This window comes from Perca fluviatilis, chromosome 13, assembly GCF_010015445.1.
Source record: "Perca fluviatilis chromosome 13, GENO_Pfluv_1.0, whole genome shotgun sequence".
Lineage (NCBI taxonomy): Eukaryota > Metazoa > Chordata > Actinopteri > Perciformes > Percidae > Perca > Perca fluviatilis.
In genome coordinates this window covers 25,381,722-25,399,407 of record NC_053124.1, presented here as the reverse complement: position 1 = coordinate 25,399,407, position 17,686 = coordinate 25,381,722, and the positions used below count along the sequence as shown (strand labels likewise).

Sequence of the window (17,686 nt, the reverse complement as noted above, 5' to 3'; positions counted from 1 at the left end):
AGAAAACACTGTTCACCAACTGCTCCAAACAGCTCTACTGTAGTCCAGTCTTTACTTCAGAGACAAACATGCGTCACTTTGTAACACACGTTATAATGCTCGCCTAGCTGCTAGCGTGGCACGCCCTCATACTCTGCTTCTGACTGGCTAGTAGTCCTTACCTAGCTACTGCGCATGTGCGACTCCCAACAAAGATGAACAGAAGTGAGATGCCTCACTCTGTAGCTGAAACAGAGAGCTCAACACACAGGGTGAAAAGAGGAGCTGCAGCAATGTGCAGTACAACAAAAATATGGTATTTTTTATTTAAACCATGTAAACCTGTTCTGGTACAACCTCTAAATACAATTATGAACCTGAAAATGAGCATAATATGAGCACTTTAAAGCTTGTTACACTCCCTACTGCACCCCCAAAACGGTGACGTCTAACCATTTTACAGCTGATAAAAAGGACATTACTGACTGGGTTGTGGCCGTGAGCGCAACATGTTTAAAGGATGGATTGTCTTGTGTTACGTTCAATGGGTGAAGTCTCAGCACAGCTTTATATTTGTATTTGTGGGTGTCCAGGGAGACTTCCCGTCTGGAAGCTTTCGGCCAGGGAGAGACTCTCCTGCAGGGGTCGGTGCTCGAGCAGCTGGAGGACAAACTGCACTTCTTTGTAGAGGAGTGCGATTACCTTCAGGTAAGTTATTGTTTTTGTACTATACTGTATTATATTAAAAAGATGTAGGACATTTCAGAATTTTCAGGAAGTTGTTCAGTTTAAAACTTTAATTTTTAACTTGAATTGCTCATCTCTCTGCATCCTTTTTTCCTCTCAGGGTTTCCAGGTTTTGTGTGACCTGGCTGATGGCTTTGCAGGCCTGGGGTCAAAGGTCACCGAGATGCTGCAGGACTCTTATGGTGGAAGAGGCATCCTAACCTGTGGGTTAGCACCTGTCAGTCACCCGAATTCAGTGAGTCACAAACTCAAGTCAACTCTGGCCGACTTATCTTTTCAGTGTTTTATGAGAGGCTGTGTAAAAGCAGATGTTTCCTAAATGGGCTTCTGTACTTCTTGTGTTCTTCCTGTTCAACCAGACTCCAATGAAGGACCTCTACCACATGTTGAACTGCGCATTAGGGACAGTCCACATGGCCAGTCACAGCTCTTTCTTCTGCCCGTTGACCCTGCGTGGTGGACTAGGCAGACGGCCCTCCGCTCCCACAGAATTCCCCCTCCTAAATTATGACGTGAGGTTTTTTCATCACTTATTATCTATAAACTATTAAAGAGGTTGTTTAATGGTAATTAAACTGGGTCAAATTCAATATTTTCTCAATTCATTTTGTGCCTTTTATTTTAACATTTGCATTGACTTTGTTTTGATTAAATAAAGTAAATTTAAAGAAACATTATGATGAGAAAAGGAAATAAAAAGAAGAGTCAAACTGTCGCTCTGAACTAGGACAACACTAAACCAGATGTTTAGACTTATAAAACTGTATTAGAATTGCATTTCTTTAAGATTTAGAGTTAAGATATAATTAAAGACATGTTATGACTTACAGACCCCCGTTTTACGCTACATGTGCATGAATGCATCTGGTATAGTCATTGTCTAACGATATAGTTTGTCTCTCTCCCCTGTCTCAGCCGTCCCTGTGGTACCACTCCAGCTCTGTGCTGGCGTTGGCCCTAGATGCCCTCACTTTGCCTTACCGGCTGAAGAACAACAGCGTCCCGATGTGGCAGGTGGCAGATGCACTGGCTGTGTCTGGGAGGAAGGTGACTTACCGCTCTTCGTTGTGGTACGTTCACGTCTCCGTAGAGACGGCTCTGAGCTTGTGATGACCATGGTCATTTGAATCCTAGGTGGTCGCTGCTTATGGTGCCATCCCCTTTCCCATGATGCACGGCAGCTCTCTCCCTGACGCCCTAAATGCCTGCCCAGATGTGTTGCCCTGGAAACCTTTATCATCTTGCTCTGAACCCGGCGACGGGCGATGCTACAGCCAGTGGGTAACACTCCGAGGCTTCGAGGGCCAGAGACTAATCAGGTTGGTATTTTCTGAATGCATTTTTGTGCCACGCTTTCACATAGCCGAGGAAACGCCACATAACATATTAAATGAAGCTAACTGTTTTTAATTTGAGGTGTTTTATTCAATGTTATATAGCATTTGAAAAATAAAATTTAAATGGTTTCAAAACAGTATCCTGACTAAACTAGATAGTGTGATTCACTCAACATCCTCTGATCTTAACTATTAGGCAAAATAATTCATAACGTCTGCTTTTTTTTAACTCAAACATTAGGTTTATCATATAAACTAGATTTATTGACCATGAATTAAAAAAAAAGCATTAAAAAACCAGACTATTATATATATATATATATATTTTGACCTGGAAGGATAACTAGTTCCTGGTCGACGGGAAGACTACACAAGGGTTAAAAGGTGCTAAACAAAGATAAATTGACATGTATAGGAAGTCGACCAAAATACACCTGTACTCCAGAGGGTTTAACCAAAAATGTGGTTTGGATTTTAGCTTGATGGTCGTTCATTTTGGAGATGCTGTATCCAATCAAAGTCGATAGGATTACAAATTTAGGAAAAGGGCTTGTGGAAACATGCAGGCATTTAACACATTCCCAATCCTCACATTGAAATTGAAATCTCCTGTGACTGTGTTGCTTTGATAATTTTTATTCCATCAGCTCTCTGGCTCCAGGGACTCAACCACCCACTCCCCTGCATAGCCTCCACAGCGGGGAAGACGTCCTGGCTTCCTACATCGGATCGTTCTATCCTACAGCTCCTCTGTGAGTCCCCACACTGTCACATGCTGTGAACATAATCATTTTTACTTGTTTATCTTAGGGGGGAAAAAAAACACTATTTAAACCCAACACTGCACTTCTGTCCATCTTTCCTCTCCCAGGGCTCTGCAGTTGGTGTCTACACCCAGTAAGCTGACAGCACCTTTCCCTCAGATATTCAGTCAGTCCCTCGGAGCTCAGGGCTTCCTGCTGAGCCAGCCTCCTCCCCCTGGCTGTAAGCTTATCTCTATTTAACGGTTTACTCTTTTTGTAGCTTGAAAACAACTTTCCTCCAACTGGGATTTGATGGCATTATAAAAGAATCCTTCCCTATGTCTGTAGCTCCGGCCCCTGTGGTCTCCTCTGCACCCGTCATGACTTCCCTCCAGTCCGGGCCTGCAGTTGGCTCGTGGCTGTCTGAGCTGCATCGTGGCGCCAGGAGTTTAGACGTCCGCCGCGTGGCCCCCAGCTTCCTCTCCCAGGGGCCCGAAATGGCAGAATACGAGGAGGCACTGGAGGAGCTGCGGCTACTGGCGCGGTGTTATCGTGACGACAGCGGCATGCACTCGTCCTCAGAAGAGGATGATGACTAGCACTCTGAGCTGGATAGACGGACGACTGCTAGCCTGTCTGCTTTGTTTACCAGCCTGCATGCACTCATACAGACACAGAGCGATGAAGAGGAGCTGTGCCTCTGGGGTTATGACTGAAGACTGAACTACATGGCAACAGAAAGAGGTGAAAAGTTTCTCATGAGTTGAAAGACAGATGAGGAATACTTAGAAGTTAGGCCTCTACCTGTGTAGTATTCAGTGAGGAGATGGATGTAGCATCACGTGACTGTAATGAACTGTTGATTTCCTCAAATGACTTAACTGTAATTGCGTTTTATACTAAGTATACACTATAAAATTGATGTATTTACAATGAGATGTAATTGTTACACCGGCTTTGGGCACAGGTTGCTCTGACCGTTAATTCAGTTAAGTTAGTGTCATATAGGAAACTGCTTATTTTCTGTCATTGCCACAGCCCAAAGGGACCAGCTGCTAGATAAAGCAAATTGACATATTAAACCATTTAAAGCAAGCAAACAATTGCCTTGTATTTTTACTGATTAGAAAAATTGAAATCAATTTTCAGATTTGTGTTAGTTTGAGACCTATATGTAGCTAAAGGATGAGGCCAAGTTCTTATGAAGACAGAAACAAACTCAAGTCTATTTTCTACCTGTGGCATTCACCCCAAGCCTATTAGTTTCTACTGATTTTAGTAAATCTTTAAAACAAAATACACTTGGTGTGTTTTCATTTTTGTAAAAAGCTACATAACTTCCTAAATGAGCTGGGGGCTGTAGTTTTTAGGGAACATTGCTAAACAGAAGGAATTTGTTAATTTGTAACTCTCAATTTCTGTGTAAAACATCTGCTCTAACTGTGCTACAAAGGTAATTGTATATATTGCCAAAATTGAAATGATACCTTACTGACTAATTTTAAAAATATGAATCCAATGACAAATGTAGAACAGGCATTTTTAATCTGAAATAAAAGGATACAAGGACTTCACAAAAGGTGAGATGTTACAACATATTCCCACCCAGCATTTTGACAACAGTATGCTTCTACATTTGATTAAAAAAAGGCTAAGACACATACCATACCATCATTTAAACTTATAAAACTGAGATTGCACCCTGTTATTTTACAAACACCCTCATACAAGACAGCTCTAATGAAAAAAGATGTAGAGTAAAAGTCAAATGAAATGGAGTAGCGTGTGCATAAAAAGACATTGAGCACGAGTGCCTGGTATTCTACAGCTATTTATCAAAAAACAGGAGGCAGGGGTAGTGTTGTGGGGTTTGGGGGAATGTAAATGGAGGGCAGAGGGAGACACCGGGATAAGGGCTCATGACAAACGGTCCATTTTAATTAAGAGCGGGAACGGGAGCGAGAACGAGACTGGGAGCGGGATTTGGAGCGGGACTCTGAACGGGAGGCGGATCGGGAGTGGGAGCGGGCTTTGGCAGGTGAGGGGGAACGTGATTTGGATTTGGACTTTGACTTTGATTTAGACCTGGCTCTGGATTTGGATTCAGCAGGGGAGCGTGAACGGGAGCGAGAGCCCCTTTGAGGCTCTGCGCCCTCGTCGTCGCTCTTGGGCTGCGCACGGCCCTTTGAGCCAGATTTTCTAGAGCGATCCTTAATCCCCGATCTAGAACGAGACCTGGAGCGAGAGCGAGATCTGGACCTGGAGTCGTCCTTCTTGTTCTTCTTCCCGTCTTTCTTGCCCTTTTTGCTCTTGGGGCTGCGACTCCTGCTACGGTCCTTGTTCTTCGGAGCGCCGTTGCTGCGCTCTTCCTCCTCCTTTTTGCTCTTGACCTTATTCTTCTTGCTACGAGATCGGCTGCGGGAGTTTGACGCCGCTCTATAAACAAAGTCAGAAAGTAGAACTAAGTGTTTTTGATTCCATGCGGTGTCCAACTCTCTCACTTAAAGAAAAAACGTGCACACAGGATTTGGGGATTATTTCTACAGTCCCTCCTACCACAACCTATTAGACTAAAAGCCCTCTTACATAAAGTGCATCACAAAAAGGCACAATTACTTGCTGGTGAAATTCATGTAATGTCATGTACAGTGGTGCTCATAAGTTTATGAACCCATGCTAAAGTGGACTAAAAAGAGGAATAAAAAAATAAAATCATCTTTTGGAAATTGATCTTAATGCCTTAATTAAAAATGAGGAAAAATCCAACCTTGAACGACATACATTTTCGTTGAATGAATAATGCATTGTAAATAAATGTTCTTAAAATAGGGGGGCATAAGTACGTACACCCCTATGTTAAATTCCAATAGAGGCAGGCAGATTTTTATTTAATGGATAAAGTTCCCTTGGCCTTTGGAATTAAAATGCCCTTCACCATACCTAGAGATTGGCATGGGATACTTTCCATAAAATCATCTCTCAATGCAAATCAAACCAGCTATTAGGCTAACTGAAATAAAACCATGCCTATCTCTAGGTATGGTGAAGGGCATGTGATGTGTGTGGGGGGGATATTTTAATTCCAAAGGCCAAGGGAACTTTATCAGGATGCATAGTATCTTAGATCCATAAAATAACTGGCCTTTAAAAAAATACAAATCTGCCTGCCTCTATTTGAATTTAACATAGGGGTGTGTATACTTATGCCGCCTGTATTTTAAGGAAGAACATTTACGATACATTATTCATTCACAAAGAAAATTGGTGTCCTTAAAAAGATTATTTTTTTTATTCCTCTTTTTAGTGAACTTTAGCATGTGTTCATAAACTTATGAGCACCACTGTATTTGTGGCAAGTAGATGAAGTGTCAGTTGACAGAGAGACCAGGCTATGTAGCTTTGGCATAAGATAAAAAAAAAAAAAAAAAACAGCTGTGGATATCAGGCTACTACTTTTCGTTTTCAGTTATGAAATACATGCACGCCTACATGTTCCTGGAAAATCTATTTATAAAAATGTGCTCTCCTCTTACCGCTAACTGGAGTGCCAATATCTTAATTGGGACTTTATATGCAGCTGCTAAGAGGATTGAGTGGCTTGAGTTTAGATTTCTCACCTGGAGTGGGAGCGGCTGCGACTGCTGCTCTCACTGCGGCTGCGGCTCTTGCGAGACCTGCGGCTCCTGGAGCGGGACCTGAGAAAACACAGTAACAATTAGCAGCATTCACATCGCCTGCTGGGGGATTGTTACGAAGCTTCATCTGTTGTAAAGCTAGCTCCTCTTTTATATCTAGCTGGATGCTCCTTCCAAGCACTACATACAGTGCCTTGCGAAAGTATTCGGCCCCCTTGAACGTTTCGACCTTTTGCCACATTTCAAGCCTCAAACATAAAGATATAAAACTAATTTTTTGTGAAGAATCAACAACAAGTGGGTCCCAATTATGAAGTGGAACGAAATTCATTGGCTATTTCAAACTTTTTTAACAAATAAACTGAAAAAGTGGGCGTGCAAAATTATTCAGCCCCTTTACTTTCAGTGCAGCAAACTCTCTCCAGAAGTTCAGTGAGGATCTCTGAATGATCCAATGTTGACCTAAATGACTAATGATGATAAATAGAATCCACCTGTGTGTAATCAAGTCTCCGTATAAATGCACCTGCTCTGTGATAGTCTCAGAGGTCCGTGTAAAGCGCAGAGAGCATCATGAAGAACAAGGAACACACCAGGCAGGTCCGAGATACTGTTGTGGAGAAGTTTAAAGCCGGATTTGGATACAAAAAGATTTCCCAAGCTTTAAACATCCCAAGGAGCACTGTGCAAGCTAATATTGAAATGGAAGGAGTATCAGACCACTACAAATCTACGAAGACCCGCCGTCCCTCTAAACTTTCAGCTCATACAATGAGAAGACTGATCAGAGATGCAGCCAAGAGGCCCATGATCACTCTGGATGAACTGCAGAGATCTACAGCTGAGGCGGGAGACTCTGTCCATAGGACAACAATCAGTCGTATACTGCACAAATCTGGCCTTTATGGAAGAGTGGCAAGAAGAAAGCCATTTCTTAAAGATATCCATAAAAAGTGTTGTTTAAAGTTTGCCAAAAGCCACCTGGGAGACACAAACATGTGGAAGAAGGTGCTGTGGTCAGATGAAACCAAAATCAAACTTTTTGGCAACAATGCAAAACGTTATGTTTGGCTTAAAGCAACACAGCTCATCACCCTGAACACACCATCCCCACTGTCAAACATGGTGGTGGCAGCATCATGGTTTGGGCCTGCTTTTCTTCAGCAGGGACAGGGAAGATGGTTAAAATTGATGGGAAGATGGATGGAGCCAAATAAAGGACCATTCTGGAAGAAAACCTGATGGAGTCTGCAAAAGACCTGAGACTGGGACGGAGATTTGTCTTCCAACAAGACAATGATCCAAAACATAAAGCAAAATCTACAATGGAATGGTTCACAAATAAACATATCCAGGTGTTAGAATGGCCAAGTCAAAGTCCAGACCTGAATCCAATCGGAATCTGTGGCAAGAACTGAAAACTGCTGTTCACAAACGCTCTCCATCCAACCTCACTGAGCTCGAGCTGTTTTGGCAAGGAGGAATGGGCAAAAATGTCAGTCTCGCATGTGCAAAACTGATAGAGACGAGGCACACCCAAGCGACTTACAGCTGTAATCGCAGCAAAAGGTGGCGCTACAAAGTATTAACTTAAGGGGGCTGAATAATTTTGCACGCCCAATATTTCAGTTTTTTATTTGTTTAAAAGGTTTGAAATATCCAATAAATTTCGTTCCACTTCATGATTGTGTCCCACTTATTGTTGATTCTTCACAAAAAATTACAGTTTTATATCTTTATGTTTGAGGCCTGAAATGTGGCAAAAGGTCGAAAAGTTCAAGGGGGCCGAATACTTTCGCAAGGCACTGTATGAAGCATGGCTAAAATCCCAGTGCATTGTAGGGTACTATTGCTATATTTAAAAACATCAATATGCATCAGGAATCCATGTCTAACCTGGAATGGCTGCGACTGCGAGAATAAGAACGTTTGCGTCTGGCTCCAGGCCGGTCCTCAATGAGCCGGATCTTTCTACCGTTCACTTCTGTGCCATCGAGCTTCTCCAGGGCCCTCTTCATGTCGGAGTAGAGCCTGAACTCTATCACCCCCTCATTTTTCCGGCCCTTGTGGGTGTCAGCGTAAGTCACCTCCCCTGCCTGCCTCATGTAGTCCTTTTAAAGAAAAGAAAAACAGAGCGATCAGAGGGAAAGTACTGACTTAAGTGATATGCTCAGAAGAAACTTTTAAGGCGTGGTGGGGGAAAGGGCACTAGAGCACTGACGGTCGATGCTGCAACAACGGGCTGTGATTTGCATATTGGTCTTAAAGTTTGCCATCATGTATCTTTCTGCAGCATTAGGAGCACACGGTCCTTGTGGTTAAGTTTTGAAAGCGTGTACAGTAATCACCTATTTCAACATTTATGTAACTTTTGTGTAGTTTACAGAAGTAAAACACTTCTGGTTAACTATTGTGGAAATCCATTTTCAAGTAAAACACTTCTGAACAATTGTTTTTGGTTTCATCTATCCTGCATCTTAATGTTATCTAAATATTAAGTTCTCAGGAACTAGACCGTAGACAAATGAGATAACAGTGTATAACGTATTGGCTTTAGACATTCCATCCTTAAAATGAACAAGTTATGCAAGAAAAAAAAAGCTTCATACCTTCAAGTCCTGCCAGCTGCAGCGGCTGGAAAGATTCTCAACAATGAGCCGATAATCTGTCCGTATAGGTGGACCATATCTGTCTCTTCCCCACCGCCCATATCCACCTTTTAAAGGTAACAAGGAAAGGACAGAAAAAAATGAGGACCAAAGAGAAACTGTGATGGTGCATTCATACTAAACTCCAAGCTAGACTCTACAAAATATCAATATTCACTTGGGAAAAGGAAACAGAGGGGGGAAAGCAAAAGGTAAAAAAAAGAAGAAAAAAAAACTTACAAAAAAGAAAAGGATCTGTATTATATCCTTAAGATAGTTCTGTCTACAAATAATTAAAAACTATTTAAAAGCCTAAACCTATACAACACATCTGTAGCTTATTAAATTTTGGTAATAAATTCAATGGGCCTATTCTCTAAATAGGAAAAAATAAATAAAAATCTCATTCAAAAACATAACTGATCAAGGAAGTACTTACGGTGAACTAAAGCAAGTTTCTAAGCTATCCTACATAAAAAAAAAAAAAAAAACATTTCACTGTTACAAAACATGTTCTTTTTTCAGGCACCTATAAGAGCTGAACCCACATCTGTTCCTAACCCCCATGGCATCCTCACCACCCGGCCTGGGCCTAATGGGAAAAGCGGTCTTCATTCACAATGGCTCCCTTTTTTGGTCTGCCCAGGGGCCCAGAATGGTCAAACCACACTCTTGGAAAGGGGGGACACCATGGCCAGCAATAGGGGCAGGCAGTCAGCAAAGGACTCTTTCAATTAAAACATTGAGGTTCTTTGTTAAATCTTTTACCTTTAAATTGACAATCATTTTAAATAAAAATAATAAACGGAATAAGACATCAATAGATTACAAGATATTTAACAATCAAATAGTTATTTTACAGTATTCAAATGAAGACATTTATATCCTTTCCATCAGTAAGCCATTTCCCCATCACATATTCACATGTAACTTCTCAATCCATCAAATGGTAACCCAAGATATTTTTCCAAGTCATTGGTGGCTCTGGTGCACACAAATATAATTGTGACATGTACCGACATGAAATCTCCTATGCCTACTGTTCAGTTGGTGAACAATAACTATTAAGTGCTGTGAGGAGTGGTGTGCACTGTCTGCTAATCTATTTGCAAGATGATTAAAAACAGAAACGTTATGTTAATCAGACCAGAAACCCAGAGGGGCTCATTGAGGCCAGAACAATAGAGGAGGATAGACTCTGTTCAGTGGTAAGGGATGTAGACATAGTGCAAGTAGAGCTGAGCGATACTGGCCAAAAATTTTACTTATTCGTTACTCCATGGCATCATGTTTCCCCCGACCTCTCAGTTGCTGCCCACATCCATTGTTTTCAGCAATTGAGCCTATAAGAATGTATCAATCAAAAAGCTTTATCTTTATTATATATATATATATATATATATATATATATATATATATATATATATATATATATATATATATATATATATATATATATATATATATATCTCAGAGAGGTTATTGCATTACTTTTCAGGACAGATTTTGTGACTGGGAAAAAGACACTATATAATAAACTATAATCACATCACCCAGCTCAAGGTTCCACCTACAGCAACAAATGTTTCAGCCATAGTCAACCAACCTTTATCAGTGTCAAATCTACAATTTCTAATACAAACACTAGGGTGTAAATTGAATGCACATCAGCCACCAAGGACAAGCTTACAATTTTGCCGCCCCTTTGAAATTTAGATTAATGGTTCCCTGTAATGAATAAAACCCCTCATCAATGACATTATCCATGTGAAATAAACAATTCTCTGTTGAACACTTACTTCTTCCACTTCCACTCCCACTTCCTCCTCCTCCACCACCACCACCATAACCTCCATCACGACGGGGTCCCTTGGTGTGCTCCACAATGACCCTTTCCCCACACAACTCCTTGCCGTTCAAGTCATACACAGCATCATCTGCATCACGGGGGTCATCAAATTCAACAAACCCATACCTTTATAACAAAAGAGAACACGTTTTAACACTCATTTTGATTAGGTTTACACTTGAAAACACAGCGGAGGTCAGGTTTGCACACACTGGCCAAACCCACACAGTACGGTATGGAGTCCCGACATAGCCCTGGCAACACAAAACGTTGGACACCAATGTGTCCAATTTCCTTTAAAAAAATAAATAAATAATAATAATAATATTTTGAAGGTGTCAATGCCATAGAATACGGATGTGCTGATCTCGTTCACAAATGACACTATTAGGAAGTGATAGATCAAATGTCTCGTCAACATGTGTGCGTAAGCGATTTAATATTGCTAACGTTAGTCTGAGAATGATGCTAGGGCGTGAAAAATAAGTTGTGTGCCTCATGGCACAGTGGTTTAACAGATTTTAACTTGATAAAAGGCAGCGTGCGTATACACACACTATATTTGTTATTGCTTTTACGTTTGCATTTGTTTTGTTGGGTTGGCTAAGTAATGAAACGTTAGCTATAGAGCGGGCTAAACGTTATTTTTCATGTGAAATAAGGCTATTTTAAATGTTTCATATACTGTATTTGTATGTTTGAGATTTTAAGGGATGAGGAACTTTAACAGTTCAGCTATAATTGTTTAATTATTAAGATTAGATTTCTTCGTTGCCCTGTCACAAAAGGGGAAAAAAAAAACAAACACAAAACATCTGTTTTTGCACAGAATTTCGCAATCGAGACACAACCGGCACGTTGTTTAAGTCGATCTAAAGTTACACACGAGTGTGACTGAACCATAGGGGCTGAACTTGCACTTACGGATTGCTTGCAATTCACACAGCCGCCATTGACATTGCCACGTCTAACCTTAGCTAGCTAGCTAAGTTAGTTAGCCGTGGTCGAGATAGCCATGCTAACGCTCACAAACGCCAACCTTCAGCATTGCACCGAGAAAACAAGAACTTTAACTAAACTAAAACTTTACTCTAGATCACATTCGTGACGGCTTTCATTGAGATATTAAACATACTAGCTAGCATTAGCAGGCCGCTGCAAACAACAAGGCCCAGTCTGCACGTTATCTTCACGCTGCGGCCTATGCAGGCATTGGCTTCACAAAAAACGGACATCGACAAACGTTACCCATTTTTCAGATCGACTTCGAGTATCTTCCCGTAGCCTTTGAAGAACCTCTCCACGTCCTTTTCTCTGGCCCTGTAGCTCAATCGTCCGATGTACACCCTCGACATCTTGTTAGCTTGCGCTTGCTAACCTAGCGAAATGTGGGATCCGGATAAAACCGAACAAGCACAGACGGAGATGAGGCGCGACGCGAGGCTGAAAAAGATACATACACGCGGTCCTTTGATACAATAGGTCGCGGCTACAGGGGGCGTGTCTTCCGGTGTAGAGGGTTCAATGGCCTGGGTTTAGTCTCTCAGGTAGCCCCATTATTCCCACACAAATTATCTATTTATTTGAGACGATCATTTGATTAATTGATCAACAGAAAATTAATAGCGAACAATTCCCATAATCGATTAACAGGTTTAAAGGTCCCATATTGTAAAAGGCGAGCTTTCCAAGTTTTATTTTAAATATGGTGCTATATATAAATACTGTGCAAGTACCAAAACGATTAAATTGTGCATTTAGCGATAATGCACACAACACCAGTCATTCGCGGTGCAGGGACTCCGAGAGCGTAGTACTTAAATCCACTACTTGAGTAAATGTACCGTTACTTAGTTACTTAGCTAGCTACATTTGAGAGGCTGATCCTCTTTGTCTGTCCTCTTACAGTCTGGCTGGGACACACTTTTGGCATTGAAAAACGCCTTAAACGATCAGTTGATATTGTTCGTGACATAATTTGTGATGGACTAGCTAGATCAATCGACTAACCGTTTAAGTTTTAATTGGTCCAAAGTGGCTTTTAAAAGTTAAAACCTTGGAATTTAGCGACCTGTCGCTACCGTGGTCGCTGTACACGTATGAGTGGCGGTGGGCGGGGCTAACAACTGTACACAGACAGGGATCGTTACAAACACACCAGCTGCTCTCCTATGCTTTTTTACACAGTTTTCTTCCTAAAATCATGCCTGCAACGCTTTAACATCCCCTGTTTGAGTGAGTTGAAACAGTTGCTCAAATATGAAAAGTGTTGGCAACTTTTTTTCTTCAATGGGTTGAAGAATGTGAAGTCGCTTTGGGAGGGAAATAACGGTGCAGCAGGACGTTAGCCGAATGTTAGCTAACCAGCAACAGGTCAGTTGGTTGGTCGGTCAACTAGCTAACTGACAAAACGGTTATGGAGCGCGCGACTTTTTCAAAATACTCCTGGATCGATTTTTTCTTCTCTGTGATCGGAGTGTGTACCTTCTTGGTGGACTGGGGCTCGGACGTGTGGGTGGCCACCGAGTTTTACTGCCGCGGGGACTTGTTCTGGTTCGCGGTGCTGGTCGGCCTCATGGTCCTGTCGTCTGTCGTCGTCCAGATGTTCAGCTGGTTCTGGTTCAAGTACGACCGACAGCTGCTGGGCTTCAGCGCGCGGACCGGAGGTGGAACCGTGCTCTTCGGGGACCAAGTGAGGCTCTCCTGCGTGTTACATGTGCTGCAGCTGGGTTTCCTTTGCAGGTAGACAACAACAATACATGTGCAGTGCTGGAACTAAGAAGTACTCATATCCTTAAAAGTAGAAATACTTCACTATATACTGTAGTAAATACTCTACTAGTAAACTCCCTGAGATACAAAACAAATTAAAATAAATGTACAAAAGTATCATCAGCACAATGTAAAACTACTCATTATGCAGCATGGTCCATTTAAGAATAATATACAGCCTATTATAACACTTAATTATAATTAGTGACGCATAATGTACACATCACAATATTGCAGCTGGAAAAGTTGGGGCTCATTTTAATTACTTTATATTCTGGTGGGTATCTTAAGCTACAGTATTTATATCTTAATGCATTACTTGATTTATATTTTGTATTAATATTAATCTTCAAAGTAACTAAAGCTGTTAAATAAATACTAAAGTAAAAAGTACAATATTTGCCTCCAAACTAGCCGATTATGTAACCTCAAAATTGTACAGTACTGCAATAAATGCAGTTATGTAAATGTTAGTTAACCCATTATATTAGTACAATAATGCTGAGCTAATGCAGCAAATCACTTGGTTGTTGGTTAAACCTCATATTCAAGTATATATATATATATATATATATATATATATATATATATATATATATATATATATATATACTTGAATATGTTAGTTAACCCATTATATTAGTACAATAATGCTGAGCTAATGCAGCAAATCACTTGGTTGTTGGTTAAACCTCATATTCAAGTATATATATATATATATATATATATATATATATATATATCTTGAATATGTTAGTTAACCCATTATATTAGTACAATAATGCTGAGCTAATGCAGCAAATCACTTGGTTGTTGGTTAAACCTCATATTCAAGTATATATATATATATATATATATATATATATATACTTGAATATGTTAGTTAACCCATTATATTAGTACAATAATGCTGAGCTAATGCAGCAAATCACTTGGTTGTTGGTTAAACCTCATATTCAAGTATATATATATATATATATATATATATATATATATATATATATATATATATATTGGGACTGTAAATGCTTGTCTGATGGCAGTTTCTCAATATGAGGAAAGTGTTTAAACAACAGTTTACATGAAATCAAACGTCCGGCTTGTGTGATGCAAACACACTTTAATCTTGACAAAACTGAAATAATACATCCTGAGCACAAACACCTTCACTGCAGGAGTATTTCTTTGTATCTGATATTCAAAAACTGGATATTCCTACAGAGTATCAGACAAGCAAGTAGGTAATAGAATTTGACAGGTGCTGTGACTGAAATGAAAATGTCAGGTGTGGCCCACTAGTAAATCCAGTGTCTCGGAAGAGAAATTAATGCTTAAAATGCACAACTAATGAGGTATGACAAGCTCAAAATATGAGCCAGTGCTTTTCAAGATACTGCATCATGCTGCATTGCTTCCATTCACCCTTCAAAAAAGAATGTTTAGCGGCATGGGTTTGGTATGTGCTGCCATTTTCTCACAATCTATATGTCATGTATACTGTAACAGCCCTTTTCTGACAAATTGATCCACGTAGACACATCTCCGCCATACGCCAAGGCTTCAGGGTTTGGTGGCGGAAAGAGGAAGGGTCAGAGTACGCCGTTTACCTGACACATGACCTCAGCATGCTCCGGCTAATCGAGACGTTCTGTGAGAGTGCTCCTCAGCTCACTCTGATGATCTACGTCATGCTGCACACAAACAAGGCCAGGACTGTTCAGTGTGAGTTACTTCCACCTCTACAACAAAAGCAAACCTCTCCAATTGAGAGAAGTATTTTTTTTGTGTTGGAATCAAAGATATCTACCCAGTTTAGCTTGTAAAAACACTCTGAGTCTGAGTGGTGGCATGTCAAGAAACACCACAAATGTGTGTTCACTTCCTCTTGGTTGCTACACTGATGGTTTAACTTCTGATTTTTGCAGTTGTGAGCATTGCTGCATCAACCACTTCCATAGCCTGGATGGTGGTGGATTACCACCGCTCCCTGCGCTCCTTCCTCCCCGACAAGGCCAAGCAGGGCTGGTGTTCCGCTTTGATCTACTTCCTGTGGAACTTGCTGCTAATCGCCCCACGCGTGACGGCCCTTGCCCTCTTCGCCTCAGTCCTGTCAGGGTACATCGCTGCCCACTTCTTGATGCTGTGGCTCGTCTTTGTGTTGTGGGCCTGGCGACAGGGGACAGACTTCATGGACAGCGTCGGTGGGGAGTGGCTCTACCGGTCCACCGTAGGGCTTATTTGGTACTTCAGCTGGTTTAATGTAGCAGAGGGTCAGACCAGAGACAGGAGCATCATCTATCATTCTTTCATCACCACTGATGGAGGAATCCTGCTGGTGACGTGGTGGTGTTACAGGGACCCTGTCCAGACGGAGTCATACGCCCTCACTCTGCTCATCACTCTACTTTTTATCTACCTCTTGGGACTGCTCTTTAAAACCCTCTACTACTGCTGCTTCCACCCCAAGCTGTGGAGGCCCCCGGTGAGGGAGCCAGGACTGCCCGATGATCTGCCCGATGCAGAAGTGTCCTTTAGAGACGTTTCCATCCAGGACGGCACCCTGTCCTCCCAGCTCCTCAACAAACGCATGGCCTGCCATGCTGCTCATTTTTACTCTGAGCAAGGAGTCAATAGAAACCCTGATAGCACAAACAGAGCGGAGCCATCACATCTGTGATGTCTGACTTTTTGTGTGCCAAAGTCAACAGTGTACTACTGATAAATGTTACCTTCTTTGGTAGTGATAGTATGCAACAAACTCTCACAAGACTCCGGTGTCCTATCTGTGCTGCAATTTCACCGGGTGCTCAGTATAATATGAACCAAAATAAAGGCTCAAAAACGGTACCTGAAACTAAGAGTTGGCAATATGGATAAAATCCTTTTCATATCAGTACATACATCAGTACCTACAGTATATTGGGATATAGTAAATTCCTGGAAGAAGTGTTAAAATAACTGATAATTGTTTTGTTACCTATCCAGTAGGGGTGCACGATTCGATTCGATATTGATTTTTAGGCTCAAGATTCTCGATTCAAAATCGATTTTCGATTCAAAAACGATTCTTGATTAAAGAAAACGATTCACAGTATCTAAATGTAGTTACTTTTCCCATGTGATTGCAGTAGACATTAAAAAATATATATATTTTCTTTTAAATAAAAAAAAATATATGAATCGATTTTTGGAATTCTATGAATCGATTTTGAATCGGTAGAGCTTGAATCCCGATACGATTGTGAATCGATTTTTTTGCACACCCCTACTATCCAGATACTTCATCACATTGATGCAAATACCATATAAAATCCAGTCCTGCTAGTTGATTTGCAGTCTGGCCACGATGTTCTAATACCACCATAGATATTGCCACACTATAAACTGTATGGGTTAGAAGCTCACTGTATATATTCCCATATTTTCTCTACTCTACTTGAAACTGGGGGTATTTGATAAGCTCATTGCTAAACCAACAAAGTCAGGTGTTAGTTTTATTTGATACATGTTCTACAAAGCAACTTGAATGTTGTTATCTTTACACAAAAGTAAGTAGATTTGTACATGTTATTGGGACAACCTTTTTCATACATACCATATGATCATATGGGGTTGTTGTTGCTGTTGTGTGAAGACCTTGTATCCCCCAAAAAAAAAAAAACTTGCAGGAAAAACAAAACCTTGTTTTTTGACATGTTAAATAAAAATATACTTTATTTGTAATAAAATATAGTATATTAATAACAACAATCATACTATTTTGGACATTGTAAGGCTATAAGGTTTTTCCATGACAACAAGGGTCATCTAAATGTGTGTTTGTGTGTTTTGTTGTTACAGCTGCTACTGCTGGAACCTGTTTAAATGACTTTGAATGTAGAGTTTGACCATTCGCTCTCCTTTTTATAATTTCTGTGTTCAGTTACTGTGCTGTTTTTAGACCACTTGACTGGGCACTCGATTTTTATCAAGATGA

The 17,686-nt window shown here is 40.8% G+C and overlaps 3 protein-coding genes across 5 annotated transcripts in view; 2 read left to right on the top strand and 1 right to left on the bottom strand.

Moving 5' to 3' along the window:
• msto1 (misato mitochondrial distribution and morphology regulator 1) overlaps nt 1-3,901 on the top strand; it is an 8,252-nt gene extending 4,351 nt beyond the window's left edge. The window contains exons 7-14 of the mRNA XM_039820616.1: nt 573-687; nt 827-961; nt 1,086-1,238; nt 1,642-1,773; nt 1,861-2,045; nt 2,711-2,815; nt 2,935-3,047; nt 3,155-3,901. Of these exons, the coding sequence (XP_039676550.1) occupies nt 573-687; nt 827-961; nt 1,086-1,238; nt 1,642-1,773; nt 1,861-2,045; nt 2,711-2,815; nt 2,935-3,047; nt 3,155-3,405 (1,189 nt within the window). The 3' untranslated portion in view covers nt 3,406-3,901. The remainder of the gene's footprint in view (nt 1-572; nt 688-826; nt 962-1,085; nt 1,239-1,641; nt 1,774-1,860; nt 2,046-2,710; nt 2,816-2,934; nt 3,048-3,154) is intronic.
• A 428-nt stretch (nt 3,902-4,329) lies between these two features.
• On the bottom strand, nt 4,330-12,410 carry srsf4 (serine and arginine rich splicing factor 4). Of its 3 annotated transcripts, none has more exons than XM_039820618.1 (6): nt 12,187-12,410; nt 10,889-11,064; nt 9,051-9,157; nt 8,338-8,552; nt 6,424-6,501; nt 4,330-5,242 (listed from the first exon to the last, which is right to left on the bottom strand). In XM_039820618.1, exons 1-6 carry the CDS (start codon nt 12,291-12,293, stop codon nt 4,747-4,749), a joined length of 1,179 nt encoding a protein of 392 aa, XP_039676552.1. In that variant the 5' UTR covers nt 12,294-12,410; the 3' UTR covers nt 4,330-4,746. The 3 variants fall into 3 exon arrangements, with proteins under 3 accessions (XP_039676552.1, XP_039676554.1, XP_039676553.1); XM_039820620.1 differs by lacking the exon at nt 12,187-12,410 and adding an exon at nt 9,638-9,816 and having other exon boundaries at nt 10,889-11,030; XM_039820619.1 differs by lacking the exons at nt 10,889-11,064; nt 12,187-12,410 and adding an exon at nt 9,638-10,376.
• A 546-nt stretch (nt 12,411-12,956) lies between these two features.
• On the top strand, nt 12,957-16,785 carry xkr8.3 (XK, Kell blood group complex subunit-related family, member 8, tandem duplicate 3). The gene is made up of 3 exons (XM_039820617.1): nt 12,957-13,680; nt 15,245-15,432; nt 15,636-16,785. Exons 1-3 carry the CDS (start codon nt 13,355-13,357, stop codon nt 16,385-16,387), a joined length of 1,266 nt encoding a protein of 421 aa, XP_039676551.1. The 5' UTR covers nt 12,957-13,354; the 3' UTR covers nt 16,388-16,785.
• Nucleotides 16,786-17,686: the final 901 nt, after the last annotated feature.

Bases quoted from the DNA above. Each gene is read 5' to 3' on its own strand.
- xkr8.3 (XM_039820617.1), top strand. From the start codon at position 13,355: ATGGAGCGCGCGACTTTTTCAAAATACTCCTGGATCGATTTTTTCTTC. The intron at 13,681-15,244 runs GTAGACAACAAC...TGATCCACGTAG, and splicing joins CAGCTGGGTTTCCTTTGCAG to ACACATCTCCGCCATACGCC. The intron at 15,433-15,635 runs GTGAGTTACTTC...TGATTTTTGCAG, and splicing joins CAAGGCCAGGACTGTTCAGT to TTGTGAGCATTGCTGCATCA.
- srsf4 (XM_039820618.1), bottom strand. From the start codon at position 12,293: ATGTCGAGGGTGTACATCGGACGATTGAGCTACAGGGCCAGAGAAAAG. The intron at 9,158-10,888 runs GTAAGTGTTCAA...TACCTTTAAAAG, and splicing joins TGGGAGTGGAAGTGGAAGAA to GTGGATATGGGCGGTGGGGA. The intron at 8,553-9,050 runs GTATGAAGCTTT...TTTCTTTAAAAG, and splicing joins GCAGCTGGCAGGACTTGAAG to GACTACATGAGGCAGGCAGG.